The sequence below is a fragment of the Zootoca vivipara genome, chromosome 6, assembly GCF_963506605.1.
Source record: "Zootoca vivipara chromosome 6, rZooViv1.1, whole genome shotgun sequence".
Taxonomy (NCBI): domain Eukaryota; kingdom Metazoa; phylum Chordata; class Lepidosauria; order Squamata; family Lacertidae; genus Zootoca; species Zootoca vivipara.
The window spans coordinates 93,994,628-94,017,715 of NC_083281.1; the positions used below are offsets into that span (position 1 = coordinate 93,994,628).

At 45.9% G+C, this 23,088-nt stretch overlaps 1 protein-coding gene across 1 annotated transcript; it reads left to right on the forward strand.

Moving 5' to 3' along the window:
• Window positions 1-6,435: 6,435 nt before the first annotated feature.
• ADRA2B (adrenoceptor alpha 2B) lies at window positions 6,436-21,228 on the forward strand. The gene has a single exon (XM_035120577.2). The coding sequence runs from the start codon at window positions 6,984-6,986 to the stop codon at window positions 8,313-8,315; it is 1,332 nt and encodes a 443-aa protein (XP_034976468.1). The 5' UTR covers window positions 6,436-6,983; the 3' UTR covers window positions 8,316-21,228.
• The last annotated feature ends 1,860 nt before the right edge of the window (window positions 21,229-23,088 follow it).

Below are 23,088 nucleotides of genomic sequence, written 5' to 3' on the forward strand. Positions count from 1 at the left end.
ATCATTTATTTTGAAGCTGCTGTTTGCTCCTTGAGGGTGAAATATAAACAGGGTTTTAACCTGAAAAATGCACCCCAAAGAACAAGAGATTCCTTTTATGCTACAGGACAGGGCCCAATACAATTCTGGTATTTAACTTGACCTTGAACTCAGGGCTGGTGCCTGCCTTACCTCTGAGGGCTGCAGTGTAGGATTGCAGTGTTAGCTCCATGAGGCAAAAGAGAGACTTCCCTCTCCCAGTTCCATGAATAGAAACCAACTAGCCTGGCAGTGGCAGTGTCCCCACTAACACCCCCTCAGGCCACCTGTGGATTGCCCACAAGAGAGCTCTAGCCAGGGGCTAGACTCCTGCCTAGAGTATGACCTTGCCATTTTGCGTACTGGGAGACTAGTGTTGTCGTCTCTCGCTGACTAGATTGGATAGGCCACCTTTCCCCAACCTGATGCTCTAGACTACAGCTCCCATCAGCTCCAGTTAGCATGGCCAATAGTCAAAGGTATTGGCAGCCGTAGGCCAAAGCACCTGGAGGGAGGGGCTCTGCCTCTGACAAATTAGGAATTGCTCTTCTGGTCTGCTTCTCTCCATGTTATTTCCTCGGGGTTGTGGGAGGTAGCAGTCAAACATACGGTAACTATGCTTGAATGCTTGTTAGTGCATGAAGGGGGAAAGATCTACACCAGGAACGTCCAACAGGTAGATCGTGATCTACTGGTAGATCACTGGACATCTGTGGTGGATCACTGGTAGATCACTGGCTCCCCCCAAAGAAGCTCAACAACTTTGGCTCCCCTAAAGAAAAGCTCAACACCTTTGCCCTGCACACTCCAAAATGTGGCTTTCCTCCTCCCTAAAAAGCTCAACAACTTTGACCTGAACCCCAAAAAGGGGGGGTAGATCACTGCCAGTTTTTAACTCTGTGAGTAGATCACAGTCTCTTGGGAGTTGGCCACCCCTGATCTACACTCAACTAGGTCACACCTTGTCTTCTCTGTGAGGGAGGAAGTGAAGCTGCCATGTAACTGACCAAGGAAGAAGTGTTTGAAGCTATCTTTCTACCAAATTCTATTCTGCCTGTGTTCTCCTTGCTGCTGCTTGGATAAATGCATGAATCTGCCCTTTGGAATGTTTTGTATTTAATTCATTTTAAAGTTACTTAACGTCATTGCAAGAGGGGTACATGAAGGGAGGCATATAACTTTAATAAATAAATAATCTGGAGCACTTCAGACTCAGAGCTTGAAATTAATAGCTGCAAATTTCTTCGTGTGAATTTGTACCTTGGTGCTTTTAAATTGTGCTTCAATCCCTTTTTGGGCATTTGGGATTAATCAATAGTATTCAGCACCTGAAAAGGACCTTAGACTTGTTTGGCATCTTTTGCTTATTTTCTGATGCATCAAATCTGAAACAGCATAAACCTGTCAAATACTGAATGTGTTATCTTTCAAGTGGAATCAATACTTTTTTGAATAAATTTTATTAGAGTTTATAAACAGAGCTACAAAACAATACCAAATATCTTTTTTATCCAAGATTAATCTGATTAAAATAAAAACATAGAGGAAAAGGAGAGAAAAGAGAAGAAGAGAAGAAGAGAGAAAACGATGATAGAAAAGAACTTCAAAGAAGTTCCAATTCTCCGCTACAAATAAACAATAGTCCATTCATCGCAAGGTAACACCCAACAATACTAATTTCTATGAACCAATATTATCTTCAACCCCCAAATCCATATGTCATTGTTTCATTTTCTTTTTCACACAAGAAGTCTATGAGCGGTTTCCAGTCTTAGTAAATGTTTAATCAGAGAAAGGTCATTGTTAGCATGTCAATTTTGTCATCTCAGCTAAGTCCGTTAATTTTAACAACCATTCTTCCATTGCTGGTAATAATGAGTCTTTCCATCTTTGTGTATACAATAGTCTTGCCACCCTAACCATATATTGAAACAAAGTTCCATAGTCTTTTTCTAATTGTATATCCATAAGTCCAAGCAGGAAGAGTTCTGATTTCAGTTGGAAGTTAATCTTCATAATTTTCTGCATCAATCTACTACACTTGATAGTAGCCAAAAGGCTGAGAAGCAATAATTCTATGTATCAATCTATGTACTTCTATCCATTTTTTATTTTTGCTTTTTTACATGTCCACCAAGCATGAAAAAATATCCCTTTTTGTTCTTTACATTTCCAACATGTATTAGGAATATTTTTTATACATTCTGAATTTATTAGGAGTTAAATACCAACAGTATATAATTTTATATAAAAAATATTTTAAGTCATAATGCGATGCATATTTTAACTCCTTTGTCGACATATGTTCCCATTGTTCCATTTGTATGTTAAATCCAACATTTCTTGCCCGCTTTAAAATTATTAAATATCACTATATGTTGATAGTGCCCTTGTTGGTACTAATCCATGACAGGGCCTTTTGGGTGGTGGCTCCCCATTTGTGGAGTTCTCTCCCTGGCAAGGTGTGCCTGTCTCCCTCACTACTAATGTTCCGGAAGAATTTTAAAACATGCCCATTCACCTAGGCATTGGGTGGCTGAAAGATGATATTCCCTGCCACCTTGGTGAGGTTATGTGATGGTTTAAAAATGCTTTTAGACGTTCTTAATGCTTTTAAAATGTCTTTACTTATTTTATTTTTAATTGTGTTGCAATCAAATATCCAGATAATATCCAGGGAATAATGGGAAGAATATTTGACATGATACATTTGTGGAAAAGAATTATGAGGAGAATTTTGGGGAGCAAACTTCCTTTAACTTTAAGCGAGTCGTTTTGGCTGTGAGGCAAACAGTGTGTTCCTGATGAGGAAGGCAGAGGCATAAGAGTTGGCAGACAAGCATCCTAACAGCTTCTTAATGGAAGTATTTAAACCTTGTTGTTTCTGCAAAAGACAGGCACTGTGCTCTAATCTGTTTGAAAGCCAATAATGGATGGGAATTTACCTCTTCGGATTATCTGTCTCCAAAATATGAGGCAATGTGGTGAGATGAAGAGGATATGGGTCTGGGAGACGAGTAGTTTCTTTATCAATTTTGTGATTGCCAGCTTTCCAGCCCCTCATTTCCCTTTCTTCAGCCTTCCCTTTCCTCTCGGCTCCATTTATAATTGTAAGCTGTCTGGGGCAGGGACTGTCTGCCTTTCAGCGTCTGCACTTTACAGCACTTAGCACAAACAGGCTTCAGTATCCCTGGGGACCTTTAATGATTATTATTACCATATTTCTGCTGTTCCCCAAACACTTCCTTACTGCTTGATGGGGGAGAAAGTGGCTCTGACAAAAAGGTTGAGCCTGGCAGAATAATGCTGAGCTGCATCTAGAGGTTGTGAAGCTCAGGTAATTTCTAATTCTCTTTATAATTCACTGTGAGGTAGGAAGAGGAGTTCCTTGCTTCTTCCCTCACTGCTGAAAAATTGTGATATCTGCTATGTAAATAAACATCCCCCTCTATTGTGTGTTTGATATCCACCAACTCAGAGAGAGTGCACAGGAATCTATTTGCCTTGTATATTTTCAACAGTTTAATTGCTCTTATCAGTCCAGCCTCCTCCTCACATGCACAAATGTTGTGCAGGGGAGAACCAAAAATGGAAAATTCAACACCCCCCCTCCAAAGGTTACATTTCACAGGATTTGGACCCAGGTGGCGCTGTGGGTTAAACCACTGAGCCTAGGGCTTGCTGATCAGAAGGTCGGCAGTTCGAATCCCTGTGACGGGGTGAGCTCCCGTTGCTCGGTCCCAGCTCCTGCCAACCTAGCAGTTCAAAAGCACATCAAAATGCAAGTAGATAAATAGGAACCGCTACAGCGGGAAGGTAAACGGCGTTTCCGTGCACTGCTCTGGTTCGCCAGAAGCGGCTTGGTCATGCTGGCCACATGACCTGGAAGCTATACGCCGGCTCCCTCGGCCAATAATGTGAGATGAGCACGCAACCCCAGAGTCAGTCACAACTGGACCTAATGGTCAGGGGTCCCTTTACCTTTACCTAGGGTCACATTTGTAACTAGAGTAAGAAATTAAAGGGAACATGAAAACAAAATGTGAGGCCTCCTGCAGTGTCCATCAAGTTAGTTTGTGGATTTCAGGCTTCCTTGTTCCACAGGTTCTGGAAATCTACTCTCACTTTTTGCCTCAGACCCTTCTAGGCTGGCCATGTGTCCTACATTACAGAGGACAGCCCTCTGTTTGAAGGAGTAGGTAGATTGGCATCTAGAGGCAGTGTGGGGTAGTGATTAGAGAGTTAGACCTGGGAGAGCAGGGTTCAAATTGCCACTCAGCCGTGAAGCTCACTAGATGACCTTGGGCCAGGGGCAAACGAAGGCGTTGTGACACCTGGGGCAGGGCATCGCTACGTAGGGTGCATGTGTGGCGTTGCTACGTACTGATGATGCCGGGATCCTCTGCTCGCAGCTGCAGCCACAAACGGAGGATCCTCCACATGCTGCTGCAGCATCGCAATGGCTGCTCGCGCCACCGCGCCCAGGACGAGGCGGCAGGGCAAGCACCTGTAGGTTGCCGCCTTGTCATCCTCCTGGATGTGGAACCCGGGGCGCACCGCCCCCTGTTGCGACACCACTGTCTTGGGCCAGTCACTGCCTCTCAGCCTAACCTAATTCACAGGGACTGAGGGCTCATCCATACTTCTGCTTGTCCTGTGCCTACAAGGAGCATGTCTGAGAGGTTTCCCCTTTCTCCACTCATTTCCCAGGGAAACTTTAGCTCTAAATTGGAGCAAACATCAATCCATGGAAAACCTGAATTGCTGTTTGCTCCAATTGAGCGCTAAAGAGCAGTTTTCCTTAGGGGAAAGCAGCAAGACAAGAGGAAGTGTGGATAGGCCCTAAATGACGATGGGGAGAGCCATGTATGTTATCTTGGAGGATATAAATGCAATAAAATAAATTATTAGTAGTTCTCTAGCTGATTTGCAGTATCTGGGCAAAGCTTTATGTCTGCCAACAGTTTAACAATGGCAAGGAAAATTGCAAAGAAAACCAACATCATGTGCCTTGAACCAATTACTGTAGGTCTCTATCATCCTTGGTGTTCTCTCACCTGTAAAATACGAGTAGTTATTGGCTGCCTATGACCAGGTTTTCCTGCAGCTTTGCAAGCTGGTTTTAGAGTTATTAGAGAAGTCAGTTACCGGTTTGCTCTTCTATATTCAGGTTTATAGGGAATGCTTTGGATAACTGACTTCACCCACTGAGCCTCCACTTTGCATTTGGCTCTAGCTAGTGGTCCTATGCGTCCTAGCAAAAAGGCAAAATCAGGGTTAAAAAAGCAAAAAAGTGGACACATTTGTAGGTGGGAGTGGGGAGGAAGAAAAATAGTAATATTAGGCACTGCCATTTTTGGTCTCCAGTGCACTCTGCCACTAGCCTGCCACCAGTGTCACCACCAGGCCCACACACCTCTTTCCTGGCTCGGGCTGGCAGCAGCCGTGGCATGCAGAGTGGAGGGAAACAGGGACTGCTTGACCCCCATGATTGTGGGTAAAACACTGGGTGACCGGCCCATGCCTCGTCTGTCCACCGTCCCCCTGCGGGCCTCCAGAGTTTCCTTCCGTTTAGCTGGTGTGCCCAAGGGAGCTTGGGCTGTTGATGGGGCCGTGCCCAGCACCGAGGGGCCTGATGTGCCTTGCCCACATGTTGACCAGAGCTTGCACCCACCCGGGAACAGGATGCAAGAGACCCGGCAACGACGCAATGCTCCCACTTGCCGAGACGACACCGGGCTCTCACCACCCACGCAAGCCTGGGAGCTACCTGGGCGGACACCGATGGAGGGTGCAGGGCACGCACCAATGACAGGCCGCACTGTTCCATTGAAATCTATATTATAATTGCAAAAGTAGACGGCCATTTACGGTATTTGAGCCAGGACTTGAGAAGCATTGTACTAAATTCTCATTACGTTTTGTAAAAAGCATTCCCCCCTTAATATAATAATAATAATTATTAAGCAACCAAGCGCTGCAGTTCTTCAAAGTCTGACCAGATCTCCCCAAATCAAAGTTTCCAGAAGGGTAGATGAAACGCAGCAGGGCTTGGATGGAAAGCTGGCTGTTCTGAGTCATCATATACAGTACACAGCAGCTATCAGCGTAATTTAGTTACAGGGCAACCTGCATTGTAAGAAAACACTCCCGGGCCATGGTGGGCTCTCCTGGCAGGAGGCTAGACAAAGAGAGAACTGGAGGGACTCAGTTGAAAGGAGGTGAGTGGCTTCTTGGAGAACCTAGGAGAGTCTTGACGGCTGCTAGATTGTGATTGTGTGTGTGTGTGTATGTTTGCATGTTCTGCACACCCCTCTCTTGTTTCCTTTCTCTCCCCTCCTGGAGCCTGACAAAAAGCCGAAAGACTGCATGACATCACATGTCAGAGTTTCCTCGTGGAGAGAAAAACACAACTCCTCCTGCAGCTCATTTCAAAAGGCACTGGGAGGCTTGGTCTGTCCACGTAAAGCAGAGAGAGGGAGAGGGAGGGAGAGGGAGAGAGGCAGAGTGCAGTTCAGTAAGCAGACTGCACAGATCTCCCAACTTTTCCAGCAGCGAAGAGGAAGAGAAGGAATAAAACTTCTTGGGTTATTCCGAGCCAGCAATGCTACGGTGATCAGAAGTGCCTGGGCATTGGAGGAAAGAAGCAAAAGACCCGGAGAGGGAGAGGAGGAGAGAGACATCGCTGTTGTGGATTAGAGGGAGTGGTGCTGTGAATTAGCAAAGAATTAGCATCCAGAGCAGTTCAGCATTACAGCAAGAGAAAACCGATGCTCCGTCTGGAAGAATCCCAGTATGGAAGAAGAACCGGCAACTCTGCATTGGCAACTATCTCCCTGAACTGCTGCTTCTCCTCTGACTCAGGTAACAATGGGGGGCTTCTGATCTGTAGACCCTCAGGCACATGTGAAACTGAGGTGGTGGGCCCAACATCCCACCTGGACCTGTAGGGCCACTCCTTCTAAATGATCATGGCTACCATGGGTGGTCATGATGGCTACAATATCCAAGCCACCGCCGCCATTGCAGCTGTCACCACATTCCTCATCATCTTCACCATCTTTGGCAACATTCTGGTGATCATTGCTGTGCTGACCAGCAGGTCCCTGAAAGCCCCACAGAACCTTTTCCTGGTGTCCCTTGCGGCCGCAGACATCCTGGTGGCCACCCTCATCATCCCCTTCTCTCTTGCCAATGAGTTGATGGGCTACTGGTATTTCAGCAGGACATGGTGTAAAGCCTACCTGGCCTTGGATGTTCTATTCTGCACAGCCTCCATCGTGCATCTCTGTGCCATCAGTCTGGACCGGTACTGGTCGGTTAGCAGAGCCATTGAGTACAACTCCAAGAGGACGCCAAGGAGGATCAAGTGCACCATCCTTGTGGTGTGGCTGATTGCGGCAGTCATCTCCTTGCCTCCGCTGGTCCTCAACGAAAACCCAAACAATGCCAAAGAGGATGCGAGGAGGTGTGAGCTGAATGAGGAGCCCTGGTACATCCTCTCCTCCAGCACCTGCTCTTTCTTTGCTCCCTGTGTCATTATGATCTTGGTGTATCTTAGGATCTACTTCATAGCCAAGCGTCGAAACAAGCAGAGGACCCAAGCTAAGAAGCCCAAGACAAAGGCAGAAGAAGGGGTACCCCAAATCAGCGCTGTTCCATCTGTCGAAACCTCTCCCAAGCAGGACCAATCCAAGCCTCAGGGAGAAGGGGAGCCAAATGGACATCAGGTACCCACTCAGGAAAGTGACCAACCAGAGACCCATTGCCTCTCTACTGAGAAGTTTTCTCTCGTAAGCCAGGAGGAGAAAGACCCAGAGCCAGCAACTGCCACCAGCCCTTCTCAGTCCCTGTCTGAGAAGAAGCCATCTTCAGAGTGCTTTCCCCCTAGCAGCATCAAGCGGGGCAACGGACCCCCCCAGAGCTCCCCTCAGGGCATGGACACCTTAGCCACTGTGAGAGGGGAGGTCCTACTGGTGAGGAGGGTGAAGACCCTCAGTGCCAACCCTTGGAGGAGGAAGACACACCTCAACCGGGAGAAGAGGTTCACCTTTGTCTTGGCTGTGGTGATCGGGGTCTTTGTCATCTGTTGGTTCCCTTTCTTCTTCCTCTACAGCCTCCGGGCCATCTGTCCCCCAGAGCACTGTCCAATCCCAGAAAGCACCTTCAAGTTTTTCTTCTGGATTGGCTACTGCAACAGCTCCTTGAACCCTGTCATATATACCATCTTCAATCAGGACTTTCGCAAGGCTTTCAGGAAGATTCTCTGCAGGCAGTGGACTCAGACTGCCTGGTAAGAGAGGCTGGGTGAGGGCAAGCCAGCAAGCAATTCAGAGTGCATGGGGACCCTTGTGGAAACGGAACTCATCGTGCTATTTAAACTAAACAAAGAAAAATATAGGCTATTTATTTGTTGGCTTTTGTGTTTGCAGGAAGGGGAGTGAGGGTGAGTGCTGGATAGAAACTGGCTTTTCAGGCAGTCGATTTTAGTTCAGCTATCTCTGTCTGTGTGTGAAGCAGACCCACACCCAATGTTCCGCCAGCATTTTTTTTCACCAAAAGATTATGTGCCAATGCCAAATATCTTCTAATTAGTTGGGTCAAAGGAACCTTTCCCCCTCTAAATCCTGTGGCTGAATGAGAGTGTGCTTGAGGGTTGCCAGCTTTGCAAACTCTCCCTGTTGCTGTGCCTTTAACAGCAGCTTGATCTGCAGGGATTAGCAGGTGATAATGTTTTTGTCTCCATGCTGCAAAAAGCTTCCTGTGTGATTCCTGCAGACTAAGATGCTGTCAAGGCAAAGGAGCAACCTTGGCAAATTTTCTCGCCTCCTACTCCTGACCACTTGGCAGCCTCCTGTGCCATCCAGGTAAGCCACAAAAAAGTAATCAGTTAAACAGCCTAAAACTAATCCATTTATGTTGAACATGCTTCAGAAGAAATCTACAAAGTGTCTATTTCTCTGCTCAGGAATCTAGGACTGAAAATTCTCTTTCAGGGGCATGTTGGCAGCTATGAAGGAGTGATAGTTGGGTTGCCAACTGGCCAGAATAAAATGGATGGGACTGCTCCTGTGCCTTTGACAGAAAATTTGTAGGGTATACAGCTGTTGGCATGGAAATAGTATTGCTTGCTAGCGTCTGCCTGTTGAAATGCTGCTCTTAAAGGCACAGCGGCAGGCAGGGCTGGAAGCAAAAGTTGGTGGTTGAAATGGTCTGATATTTTTTTAAAAGGGTGATTTGAGCCAAATGTTGATGTTTGTTGTATTTTATTGCAGCCAGCTATTGGAAAATTTCCTGGATGGTGCTTTTTGACATGGTAGGGTTGTTAACTTTTAAAAATCAGGTCTGCTCCTGTACCTTTAAAGGCAGAATGATTAGGAGAATTTTAGTAAGGCAAGCTTTTGTAGCTCTTTCAGTTCCACATCAAGAAAAACTTCAGCTGTTACATTTATGCAAGTCAAGCCTGTTGAAAGCACAAAAACAGCCCTGTTTAAAAATAGCAGCAGCAAAGTAGCAACCTGGTTTGTTTTTATTGTGTTTCCCATTCCTTTGCTTCTGGAGTCCTCACAGAGAACATCAAATATTTCTCCATTGGAGGGGGTTGGACTAGATGATCCTCGGGGGTCTCTTCCAACTCTATGATTCTAAATTCTTCCCATGGAACATGCGCATGGAAGGATAGGCACTGGCTTCTAAATCAGGAAAGCAAAGTCCTCTAAGACACCAGATGCTTTTTGCTACTATTTAGGGTTGGCAATTGACTAAGAAGAAAACTCCAGCTTGGTCTGCTGTTTTGACCTTCAAGAGCAGCTTGATCTGTAGAAATCAACAGACGAAGTCCCCTTGAGCTATAGGCTGCCTAATGCACACAGTTTAAAGGGCACAGCTGAAAATTTGGCAGCTAGGTTACTATGCTCTGAGGAAGGGTTCAGGTGTGCAAAATTGGCCTGAGCTGTGTTAATGTGGAAGGAGGAAAAGCATTCACATGTGGAGGTGGGCAGAAGAGGCGGGTTCCCACTGCAGCACAAAGTCCAGTTTTGTTGCTATGGGTTTGTAGTAGTCCTGTTGAAATTAATTGACATGTCTAACTTAGGCCCATTAATTTCAGTGGGTCTACACTGAGTAAAAGTTAGTTGAATGCAGACTTACATTCCCAAGGACTGCAGCCTTGGACTGACTACTCCCACCCAGTTAGAGAAATCATAGTTGAGTTTTAGTTGATCACTTAACGAAAGCTGCTATATGTATGAGAAAAGAACAAAGTGCTTTTTTAAAAAAGAAAAGAATATATTTTCTTTGAGTTTGGAGCAGGTTTTTGGAAAACTTGTGGTCCTTCAGAGTTTGTTGGCTCTCCATTATCCAGGCTCCTGGGAACTGGAGGCAAACAAATCAGGTATGGCCACAGGTTCATCAACTTTGGTTAGTGGATGCCTGTGTGGGTCACAGCAGACCCCATCCTAAAGAAGGCCTTCTCCCTCTTCTCCCACACAGCATCTTAATGTAAGAGAAGCCTGGCTGCGCTGGATCAGGCAGGCCAAGAGCCTATCTAGCCCAGGATTCCATTTTTACCCTGGCTGGCCAGGTACCTGTGGGAAGCCTGCAAGCAGAAGGAGAGTGCGAGAGCCCTCTCCACACGTGTGATTCTCAGCTTTAAGTTTTATTCAGAAGCATCTTACCTCTGATAATGAAGGCAGGATATAGCCTTATTCTCCATGAATTTATCTAATCCTCTTTTAAAGCTGCCCACTATGCCCTGGGTCTAGTTCCTGGGTACTTGATACCAGTTAAAGAGCATATATATGTTTGTTTTTTTGTCCTACCAAGCATCACTTCACGCTTGCCTACTTCGAAATGCATTTGCCATTTTACTTTTTATGTTTTACCTGTGCTGAGCAATTAGCTATCAGCAAACTTTGCTACCTCACTGATCACTCTTAATTCTTGATTGTTTATGAACAACTTAAGAAGCACAAGCCCCGCTTCCCGTCCTTTGGGCTGGCCTTTCTATATCACTCCATAGGGACAACTGTCCCTTTACTCCTGCTCTGCTTCCTGTTTTGTTCTGATCCAGAAGTGGTCCCTTTCTTCCTTTTCTACTACCGTATTGCTAAGCATGCTAAGGAATCTTTGGTGACAGACTTCACAAATATCTTTAGCAAAAGTACACAGTGTTGATGGCTCAAGCACTGTACCTCTGACTCTAAGCTTATTGACACTCTCAAAGAACTCTGAAAGGTGAGTGAGACTGTTGCAGAAATTGTGCTGGTTTTCCTTCCTTCAGTTTTCCTTACTCTTCTATATGCTTGCCAGTTCTATCTCTAGTAATGCTCTCCACCAGTTTTCCTGAAACAGATGTTAATTACCCAGATTCCCCCTGGAATCGATCCCTTTGAAAATTAGTGTTACATTCTGAGATGGTGATTGACATCTGCAGTATTTTTAAGTACTTGCATTTAAATAATGTTTAAAAATGTTAAATCTGCTGATCAATTACATGGGGGACTCTTTTTAATCAATCAAAATATAGTAATTAATCAGTCTGATTAATTTATTAGATGCCACAGTCTGTCTTTAAAAAGTGCCAAAATCACTTGGGGAACAAAATGATTATTGCAAAGAGACGTGTGTGTCTGTGTATAATATACACATTTGAAAAAATGAGGATGAAATTTCATTCTCTTTTCCCTCTTCTACTCTGGAGGACAGAATGCCTCTCCTCAGGGTTGACCCAATACATTTTGCTGCCTGAGGCAAAGGAGAAGATGGTGTCCTCCCCCCCACTTCCACACGCAGAAGCCAAACAGGACTGGTTGGTAGTTGAATCTTACTTGAATACTGTATTGGCAAGACTATAGCCGGTAGTGTGGCTCAGAGGCAGAGGCAGAGTCCATCTGCAAGGTCCAGTCCAGTCCAAAGGCCAGGAGTATCTCAGTTCACGTAGTCAGATGATCCGAGGGTCAAGAAAGCTGAGGTTCCGAAGTCGCAAGAAGCAGCGAGGTCTGGCCAGGAACAACAAATGTTGTTTCCAGCAACTGCCTGAGGCTGGAAACCCTGCTTAAGAAAGCTGGAGCCTGCTGGTTCTCCTCAGGAGCAAGAAGTGGAATCACTTCGCCTTCTGTTCCTTCAGGCTGCTGCTCAGCGGGTGAAGCCGACCCCTGGCCCATGACAATCAAGCATGATTGAAAGCATAAGCACACTTTCCAGGGAATATATTCCACTCCAGGCTGGCCCTACCATTAGGCGGAGCGAAGCAGCCACTTGGGGCAGCAGGATTTGGGGTGTCATGAAAAGGCAGCAAATGGTTAGCTAATTAATTTCTTATAATTGTAACTATATTTCAGGGAGAGGAAGAAGGGCTTGTAGCATTTTCTACCTCATGCGCCAACATTCCAGTGGGGTGGGGTCAATTTTCTGCTGTTCCTCAGGCAGCAAAGTGGCTAGGGTGGCCTGGCCTGAACCCATTGAACCTAATGAAACTTACTTCTGAGTAATACTTGTACTGGAAGATTTATTTCATCAGCTGACAGCCCTAATTTCTAGCTTTGAGTTAACCCTGAACAGGTGGTGGTTGCTGTTTTTCCACAAGGAGTGTCATATCTCATTCCTACTAGCTATCAACCTTTGAATTAGAAACTCTTCCCCTGGAGACTAGCACTTTCCTCTTTCGCCAGCAAGTTCCATGAGGGGAAGAAGTTCAACAGGTGCCCCTTTCCCAAACTGTACTAACACAGAATAGCCCTGCAAAGTAGGGGGGGAGCCCTTCCCCCCCCTTAACAGCGTTGTCAACTTTCTCATGGTTTTGCTCCTGTGCCTATAAGGGCAACTTGATGTGGAAAGGGGAAGCAGACCAAAGCTTTTCCTCAGTTGGAGAGAGTGGAGGAGAACGCTTTGCCAGCTTAATTTTTGTCCTGAGGCACAGGACAAAAGGCCAGTAAAAACATAAAAGCCCCCCTGATGCAAATGTAGGTTTGCCACCTTTTTGGCAAGGCTCCTTTGCCTTTAACAGATATGTAGCAAACAGAATTTCCCCCATCACAGCAGGTCAGCCAAAAAGTTTCTCCTTCGGAGTCACAATGCCAATATTTTGCAATCGGAATTCTAGAGATTAGTACTTTTGACCATTTTCATTAATCTAAACCAGGCATCCCCAAACTTCGGCCCTCCAGATGTTTTGGACTACAATTCCCATCTTCCCCGACCACTGGTCCTACCGGTATTAGCGAGGGATCATGGGAGTTGTAGGCCAAAACATCTGGAGGGCCGAAGTTTGGGGATGCCTGATCTAAACTAGCCTTCCACAACCTAGTGAGTTTCTGGGGTTTTTTGGACAGCACAGCTGATGGCAGTTGCAGTTCAAGACTTCTGGGGTGGGGCAGGGGCACCAGGTTGGGGAACACTGAGCATGTGAAAGCATAGAAGAAAACTGGAAACCTGCTGATGAAGCCTAGTTTCTCTCTCATGGTTTTTCTTTCTTTCTACGGGTCATTAAAGAAAAAATTGAGGAAACCAATTTCCTGAAATACGTCTCTTACATCTGAATATATAAATTTGCTAACCGTTTCTTTCCAAAATATTTGCCTCATTTGTATCGACATGATTATGTTCCTAGTGATCTTTTTCTGAGTCCTAAAATCAAGATTTGTACTATGGATCTGTCCCAAATCTCCTCTCTCTCCACCCCCAAAATAAATGCAACACCATTATTATTTTCAAAATGCATTTTACATCTTTGATATGCATCTCAGAATAATTCTCTGAATTCTGTGTGGGAGGCAAATATGAAACGGATAAAGTGATTTCTATATCCTAAACTGGGACTTTTGAGATTCTGCCCATATGATAAACTGGCTTACTGAGGCTTCCTCAGTCAGAAGGTGGACAGTGGCAGACCAGCTAGTGATAAATAAAATAGCTAGCTGGAATTTTTTTACAATCAAGGCCCAGCAGAGTTGACTAATGTTAGAAGTAGGTCCTGAGACGCTCAAAATAAATTCTGAACGAAGTTTGTGAAGCAGCAAAACATTTATTGATTATAAAACGTTCTTGCAGGAGCAGGTGTCCAATAGGCACACTCCACAATTGGCAAAACACAAGCTTATATCCTGAAGCACAGGTTCCCTACCTTGTTTCCCCATTGGCTGGGTATGGGCAAAGTTCAAAGTCTATCACAACCGCTTAATTAGACTACTAAAATCCCCGCCCTTGTTGACATCTCCCATTACTCTGAATTCGATGGCCATCACCTGTTTATCTTTCTCCTTATTTGGTCCATGTCTCTATATGTTTTTACGCATTGACTCAAACGATAAAGCCACATCCTGACTACTAACGAGTTCTATATCGGCCAAAGAGTACAAATAAACCATAATCCAGCTGCATGCTGTCCTATCTATGAGCACCCTGATCACAAACCGTTCTAAAGTACAGTGGTACCTCGGTTTTCGAATGTAATCCATTCTGGAAGACTGTTTAAGTTCCAAAACCAAAAACTCAAAGCGGAAGCCTCAAAATGGAAAACTCAATATGGAAGAAAACAGAGGTACCCCTGTATAAGTAGCTCTGTGCTCTATGCGGTCATCTAAAAGTTGCAACATCTGTGAAAAAGCAACATTCTTATTTCTCAAAGCCACACACCCCTCCACTGTTGGAGGCAGTATGCTTTGCTGACTATCAGTTGATGGGAATCACAAGTGAAGGGAGTGCTGTTCTGTTATTGTAGCTCCTGCTTGCAGGCTCCTCACAGGCATCTGGTTAGGGTTGCCACCTTTGTTCTGGCAAAATATAGGGTGGGGCAGGGCAGGGCAGTTGGTGGACAATTTTTCCCCCCATCTGGAGCTGAAGTGAATTCTGGCATTCCATTACAATTATTGCAGCCTAACCGGACGGCCCCTCTGGAATTTGTCTCACACACGCACCTACACTTGAATGTGTAAATCTTTGGCTACCCAGAGCTTAACTACATGACCTTTCACACACCCTTTCAAACACAGGCATTTGGGGAGGATCAGGGGTGTAGGAAGATAGGGGCGGTGGGGTCGGTGCGCCCCGAGCGATGCGATCCCAGGGGCGCCATCGCCGCTGCCAGCCCCGCCCCCAAAACGTGCACCCCGCCCCAAAACGCACGCCACGTCACTGGGGGCAGTGCGCCTGCTCTCCGCCCCCGGAGAGGATTCCTAACTTGGAAGACCTGAAATACAAGACAAAACTGTATCAATGCAGTTTAAAATCCTCCAAGGAAAGAGAATCCACCACTGACCAGCTCTCACTGATGTTTAGTCGGAATCTCCCTTCTTGTAACTTGAATCCATTGGTTCATGTTCTACCCACCAGAGCAGGAGAAAACAAGCTTTCTCCATCCTCTATGTGAAATAATAATAATAATAATAATAATAATAATAATAATAATAATAATTTACATATACCCTGCCCATCTGGCTGGGTTTCCCCAGCCACTCTGGGCGGCTTCCAACAAAATATTAAAAATATAATAAAATATCAAACATTAAAAACTTCCCAAAACAGGGGTGCCTTCAGATTTCTTCTAAAAGTCAGAAAGTTGTTTATTTCCTTGACATCTGGTGAGAGGGCATTCTACAGGGCGGGTGCCGCTACTGAGAAGGCCCTCTGCCTGGTTCCTTGTAACTGCACTTCTCACAGTACGGGAACTGCCAGAAGGCCCTTGGAGCTGGACCTCTCTTTATATATTTGACAGCCCTTTATATATTTGAAGATGGCTATCATATCTCCTCTCAGTCTCTTTTCCAGGCCTCAAACATTTCTAATAAGGTTTAGTTTCCAGACACTTTATCATTTTGGTCGCCCTCCCCTGCATACATTCCAGCTTGTCAATATCCATCTTAAATTGTGGTGCCCAGAACTGGACACAGTTGTGGTCCAACCAAAGCAGAATAGAGTGGTACTATTACTTCCCTTGATCGGGACACTAGCGCTGTGGTCTAACCCACTGAGCCTCTTGGGCTTGCAGTTCAAATCTGCGTGACGGGTTGAGCTCCCTTTGCTCTGTCCCAGCTCCTGCCAACCTAGCAGTTCAAAAACATACCAGTGCAAGTAGATAAATAGGCACTGCTGTAAATTGCGTTTCTGTGTGTTCTGACACACGCCACAGTGTTCCATTGTGCCAGAAGGGGTTTAGTCATGCTAGCCACATGACCCAAAAAGCTGTCTGCAGGCAAATGCCAGCTCCCTCTGCCTGAAATCGGAGATGAGCGCCACACCCCATAGTCCAGGGGTCCCCAGATTACAGCCGGCGGGCCTGAGACGGCCCGAAGGCCTCTTTTATCTGGCCCACGACGACCCCCACCGCTCACTGCCACCACCCGCTCTTAGCGACGCAGCATGGCTGCCCACTTCCGAGTTGGAGGAGCGCCAGAAATAGCTTGCGCACATGCGCAAGCGTCATTTCCGGTGCACTTCTGGTATCGGAGGAGGCCCGTGTGCATGCGCACAAACTATTTCCCGTGCTCCTCCGACCCGGAAGTGCTCCAGAAATAGTGTGCGTGCATGCGCACGGGCGCGCACTCCTGTGCACTCCCCCGCCCTCCCGCATGATCGGTGCTGTAGGCACCGGCCCAAAGCCGGGGTAAGTTTGGGGATCCCTGCCATAGTCGATTTCAACTGGACTTAACCGTCCAGGGTCCTTTATCTTTACCTACCACTTTAAACACTCCTTCCAAGGAATTCTGAGACCTGTAGTTTGTTAAGGATGCAGAGAGTTGTAAGGTAACTCCTATTCCTCTCCCAGAGCTACAATTCCCTGAGTGCCTTAGCAACCAATCCTTCTTCACAGGGAACTCTGGCCCAACAGCACCAGAGAGCCAAGTGGTTGTTTTGGGCAACTGCATTTTGGACAAGAGCAGCGAAAGAGAGGAAGAGCAATCCCTTGCAGAGGATGGAGTGCTGCTCAGGATGAGTGTGCTTCACCAGTATCCATATGGAGTCCTACAATGCTCCATCCTTGCCTTAGCAGGTCCTGTTTGGCCCAGAGGACAACAGAGGCTCAAACCCTAACAAAGGAGGCTTGTTAACACTGCAGCTGTGTGCGCTTGCTCTTAAAGTGTGACACAGCCAGTTAATTGCGCTGAGGATGAGGTCTGTCGTTAGAAGAGAGCACATTCATTGGGCATACAGAGTAGCTTGGCATATCTGTTTATTTCTCGTTCCCTGCCCTCACCTACTAAGCAAGATGGTGATATAAGATTGTGTTGCAATAAACACCAGGGAAGTCATTTCCGTTCTGCATCCTCTATCATACTCATAGCAAAAATAGAAGTGTTCTGTACAAACAATGGCTTTCAGAGCAGACTATAATGGCTGCAGTGCTGTCCCATTCAAAATCTGTAGAGTTCATTGCACTTTACAGAGGAACATTCCTTGTACAATAATGAGTGGTTGTGGCAGAAGTGTCAACGGTCAAGCTTTATAATCATGGCAGTTCATGCTATGTGTGCCAAGACATTAGAAATTCCGAACCAAAGAAGCCTCAAAATTCTCTGCTCAGAGTAAACAAGGCAAGTTTGCTTATTTTCTGCAAACTTTTGCCTGGAATTAAGTGGAAAGATTTGCTCTGGAAGTGCCTCACTCTTGCTCCTTGCTATTTGGATTAGGTTGCCAACTTCTCAAGTGACATCTGTAGCTGTGCCATAAACAGTGGCTTGAGATGCAAGAATTTGTAGGTGGTTTTTTTGTAGGACCTAGAGCCTGCTGGCCACATGAGATGAGTGCCGCAACCCTAGAGTCGTCCGCGACTGGACCTAATGGTCAGGGGTCCCTTTACCTAGAGCCTGCTAATTTCTGCCTTTCATGCAGTTGTAGGTGGTCCCTTAGGGCAAGTGGGGTACTGCTGCCCCACGAAACACTGCCTGCCCTCAATCCGTCACCACCTGCCTGCCTTCTTACTTGCATCCATTCCAAAGGGATGGCACAGCTTGTCAGCTCTGCCCTCCTTAGTCTATGATTCGGCTCTGCCTCTCATTGGCTCTGGCTACTCCTACTGTTGGTTCCCCTGCCTTCTACCCTACAAGCCCCAATGGGCAGCACCCAATTGAGCAAATCTCTTTATGTTGAACACTTTGGACTTAGAAGAGTGAGAGGAAATGAGAGAAGAAAGAAGGAAAGTACTCTGACAATAGGACTTTAGCAGCCAGCATCCTTTAGGAAAACGATTTACTAATGAGGGGCCAAGGCTGATTTTTAGGGGATTTGTGGGTATTTGCCTTGATTCTATTAATTTTGCATGCTTTATACATAGAATTCAAGAGGTTTTAGCATTGGGGCATTATTTATTTTTTAATATGGGCCAGTTTTGTGCAAGTCATGTGACACCTGCAATGGAAATGGAGGTTGCCTGGAGATTGCATCTACCTTTTAACAAGGTGTATGCAGGTGAGGCTGAAAGACAGAAAAAGATAGTGAGTGTAATGAGCTACTCTGCCTCCTGCCTTATTTGTGCATTAAAAAGTAAATGCACACTGTCTAGCAACCTTACCTACTACAGTGGTCGCTCCCCGAAGGCATGCTTCTGTGCGTGCGCGAAGCGCTGATAGAGCACTTCTGCGCATGCACGCGCTGCACAGATCACGCCTGCGCATCTGATGCCACGGAACCCAGATGTAAACACTTCTGGGTCCGTGGCGGTCGCTTGCTGAAGCGGTTGCAAACAGAGGTAGATGTAAACCGAGGTTTGACTGTATGGTAGGAGGGGCAAAAAAACCAACCTCTCTCTTGCTTTAGCAGACATGGAAAGCTATCTTTCCGTGGAGGCAACCCATGGGTCCATCTGGCTTACTACTGTCCATATCAGCCTTTGCCAACCTGGTGCCCTGCAGGTGTAGCTGGACTGCAACTGCCATCGGGGGGCCATGGGACTGGCGAAGGCTGACCTGTGCTGAGTGGTAGTAGATCCCAAGGAGTTTCAGAAAGGACGGGGAGTGATGGGACTTTGGAAAGAATGAGGAAACAGCGAAGCGGCAGCCATCTCTCTGCTGCATATACTTTGTTAAAGATCACAGTGTGCTCTTTTGCTTATTGCTGGCCAACCCCCAATGCTTTTTCCAATCTGGTACCTTTTCAGAGGTTAAGGACTACAACTCCCTTCAGCGACATGATGCTGGAGTTGATGGGAGCATAGCCATGCTGGCTGGGGATTATGGGAGTTGTAGTCCAAAACATCCGGATGGCACCAAGTTGGCAAGGGCTGTTCTCATGGGTAATGGCCAGCCTGTACTTAGTGTGTCTGCACCACAAGCTTAAAATGCAACGACGTCGTTCCTCTTCCACTGCACTCAAGGCTGCATTTGCACAGTGTGGCTCACATCAGAGGGGGACAGGGGTGTCTTCACCTGGTGGGCATGACCTTTCTGGTACCCTCCAGGCCCACAGAAAATCCTATTCATGAAGCTGTTGTCTGCACAGGTGGACTCATCTGAGCAGGCACAACGGCTGTCTCAAATGTACACCCTATCCTTAAGTAGGAAGTGAAGGGAGTTTCATTTTTCTAGTTTGATTGAAGCTGGTTTGAGGGGGAAATGCATCAAGCAGCGGTACTTGTCAAGAAACGATGGGATTGATATACTGTACTGTAGATTGTGGCTGATATTGCAATATGTGGCTTCCAAAAGTGGGAGGGCACAGGATGCAGAGTAAGCTGCGGTGTGAACATACCCACAGTCATACCCCTTTGTTGATCAGAGGGGACATTTGGTCTCTGAACTAAAGACACCTGGAAATTTTTTTGCTGCCATTCAGATCACCCAGCCAGATCACCAACCAAAAGTCAGATCACTGAAAATAAGAGGAGACTCAAATCACTGGACCAGCTTTTGCCTCTGTCTTCAACTGTGTGCTGGAGAATGTGTAACGCTGGGGTGCTCTTAGCCCTCCTATGTACTCAGTGAATGTGATTTTTCTCCCACCCCCTTGTATGTACAGAATGATGTTTAGAAAGAAGAAAGCCGGGGGGGGGGGAGTCCTACAAGCTATTTTAACAATAAAAGATATTTTGTAATAAGTAGGTTTTGAGTCTCATTATGGGAAGGTGATGGTATTTGTCTCTGTACGGCCATGAGTGGCTCAGCTGTTTGGTTTAATATGAGGTATAATGCATTATGCCCTCTAATGTGGAATGTCCTCCCACCAGAGGTCAAAGAGAACAACAATTACCAGACCTTTAGAAGGCATCTCAAGGCAGCCCTGTTTAGGGAAGCTTTTAATGTTTGATTTCTGTATTTTAATGTTTTGTTGGAAGCCGCCCAGAGTGGCTGGGGGAACTCGGCCAGATGGGCGGGGTATAAATAATAAATTATATTATTATTATTATTAGGTAAAGGGACCCCTGACCATTACGTCCAGTCGTGACCGACTCTGGGGTTGCAGCGCTCATCTCGCATTATTGGCCGAGGGAGCCGGCGTACAGCTTCCAGGTCATGTGGCCAGCATGACAAAGCCGCTTCTGGCGAACCACAGCAGCACACGGAAACGCCGTTTACCTTCCCGCTGTAGCGGTTCCTATTTATCTACTGGCACTTTGACGTGCTTTCGAACTGCTAGGTTGGCAGGAGCTGGGACCGAGCAACGAGAGCTCACCCTGTCGCAGGGATTGAAACCGCCGACCTTCTGACCGGCCACAGCGCCACCCGCTGTCCCATATACCCTCTAAAGAGGAGTTAATATGAAGGAAATATTTTTTAAGGTTATCTTTCAAATTTTATTGCACAAATTAGAGTTTCTTTCTCTGACTGGGAATTGCAGTTGACAACAAAGATGGATAGTGCAGAATTTAAGGAGTCTGAGAAGGAAGGTACATACAGAATTTGCTAGGCTACTTCTAAATAATAATACTTTGCATTTATGCACCACAATTTTTGCCAACCTGGTATTCTCCAGGTGGTTTGGACACAACTCCTGCTAGCCCCAGCCAGCCTGGGTGTATGTTTCTGAGTGTCTGAAGCATCTGGAGGGGGTCAGCTTGTCATTTCTAAGCAGGGCTGTGAAGGAAGTGGGAACTGGAACTCCATGCATGTTCTTAGAAAAATAGTTCAAAGGGTGGTTACAGGTAGGTAGCCGTGTTGGTCTGGATCGAAGTAAAATAAAAAAAATTCCTTCAGTAGCACCTTAAAGACCAACTAAGTTTTTATTTTGGTATGAGCTTTCGTGTGCATGCACACTTCTTCAGATACAGTGAAATGGAAGTTTCCAGGCACTTATGTAGAGAAGGGGTGGGGAGGGGTGGGGATGGGGAGGGGGGATCACTCAGAAGGGTGGTGGAAATGGGTGATTGACTGACTGATAGCTGTTGATGACCGCAAACGACTGCAAATGGTTTTGCATGAAAAAGCAAGGGTGGAGATGGCTGAAGATCGCTTATCATGTATAATGAGATAAGAACCCGATATCTCTGTTCAAACCAGGTCCCTCCATGGTTTTGAGCTTGGTGATAAGTTGCAATTCAGCAACTTCTCTTTCCAGTCTATTTCTGAAATTCTTTTGTAGTAAGACAGCTACTTTGAGATCTTGTATAGAATGTCCTGGGAGATTGAAGTGTTCTCCTACTGGTTTTTCTGTCTTCTGGTTCCTGATGTCAGATTTATGTCCATTTATCCTTTGGCGTAGGGTTTGGCCTGTTTGTCCAATATAGAGAGCTGAAGGGCACTGTTGGCATTTGATGGCATACACAATGTTAGAGGATGAGCAATTAAATAGTCCTGAGATGTTATGTTGGATGTTGTTGGGGCCAGTAATGGTGTTGTCTGGGTGTATGTGGCAGCAAAGTTGGCATCTGGGTTTATTGCAGGCTCTGGTACCAGTGTCCATGTTAAGTCTGGTGGTTGTATTATTGTGGGTGAGGAGTTGTTTAAGATTGGGTGGCTGTCTGTAGGCAATGAAAGGTCTTCCTCCCAGAGCTTGAGAAATGACTGCTCCCTTTCTCAAGCTCTGGGAGGAAGACCTTTCATTGCCTACAGACAGCCACCCAATCTTAAACAACTCCTCACCCACAATAATACAACCACCAGACTTAACATGGACACTGGTACCAGAGCCTGCAATAAACCCAGATGCCAACTTTGCTGCCACATACACCCAGACAACACCATTACTGGCCCCAACAACATCCAACATACCATCTCAGGACTATTTAATTGCTCATCCTCTAACATTGTGTATGCCATCAAATGCCAACAGTGCCCTTCAGCTCTCTATATTGGACAAACAGGCCAAACCCTACGCCAAAGGATAAATGGACATAAATCTGACATCAGGAACCAGAAGACAGAAAAACCAGTAGGAGAACACTTCAATCTCCCAGGACATTCTATACAAGATCTCAAAGTAGCTGTCTTACTACAAAAGAATTTCAGAAATAGACTGGAAAGAGAAGTTGCTGAATTGCAACTTATCACCAAGCTCAAAACCATGGAGGGACCTGGTTTGAACAGAGATATCGGGTTCTTATCTCATTATACATGATAAGCGATCTTCAGCCATCTCCACCCTTGCTTTTTCATGCAAAACCATTTGCAGTCGTTTGCGGTCATCAACAGCTATCAGTCAGTCAATCACCCATTTCCACCACCCTTCTGAGTGATCCCCCCTCCCCATCCCCACCCCTCCCCACCCCTTCTCTACATAAGTGCCTGGAAACTTCCATTTCACTGTATCTGAAGAAGTGTGCATGCACACGAAAGCTCATACCAAAATAAAAACTTAGTTGGTCTTTAAGGTGCTACTGAAGGAATTTTTTTTATTATAGTTCAAAGGGGTTAGAGAGAGGACAAAGCTGCAGACACTTGAGGGTGCAAATTCAGGTTGCACAAGTATATGTGATTGGGGGTTCCCTGCACAACAAACCCGCTTCCCCGAAAAAGATCAGACTTTTTGCAAGACAGAAAATGATGGGAAAATGCACTGGAAAGTGTGGGATAATAACCCTTGCTTTGACACAACGTCATCTTACCTCTCTGCAAGCAAATTGGAATGAGTGCTCAATAAACAGGTCATTAGGGAGCACTCTTGGTCTCTGGGGTTGGATTTGTTAAGAGGTTGCAAAGGATTGCT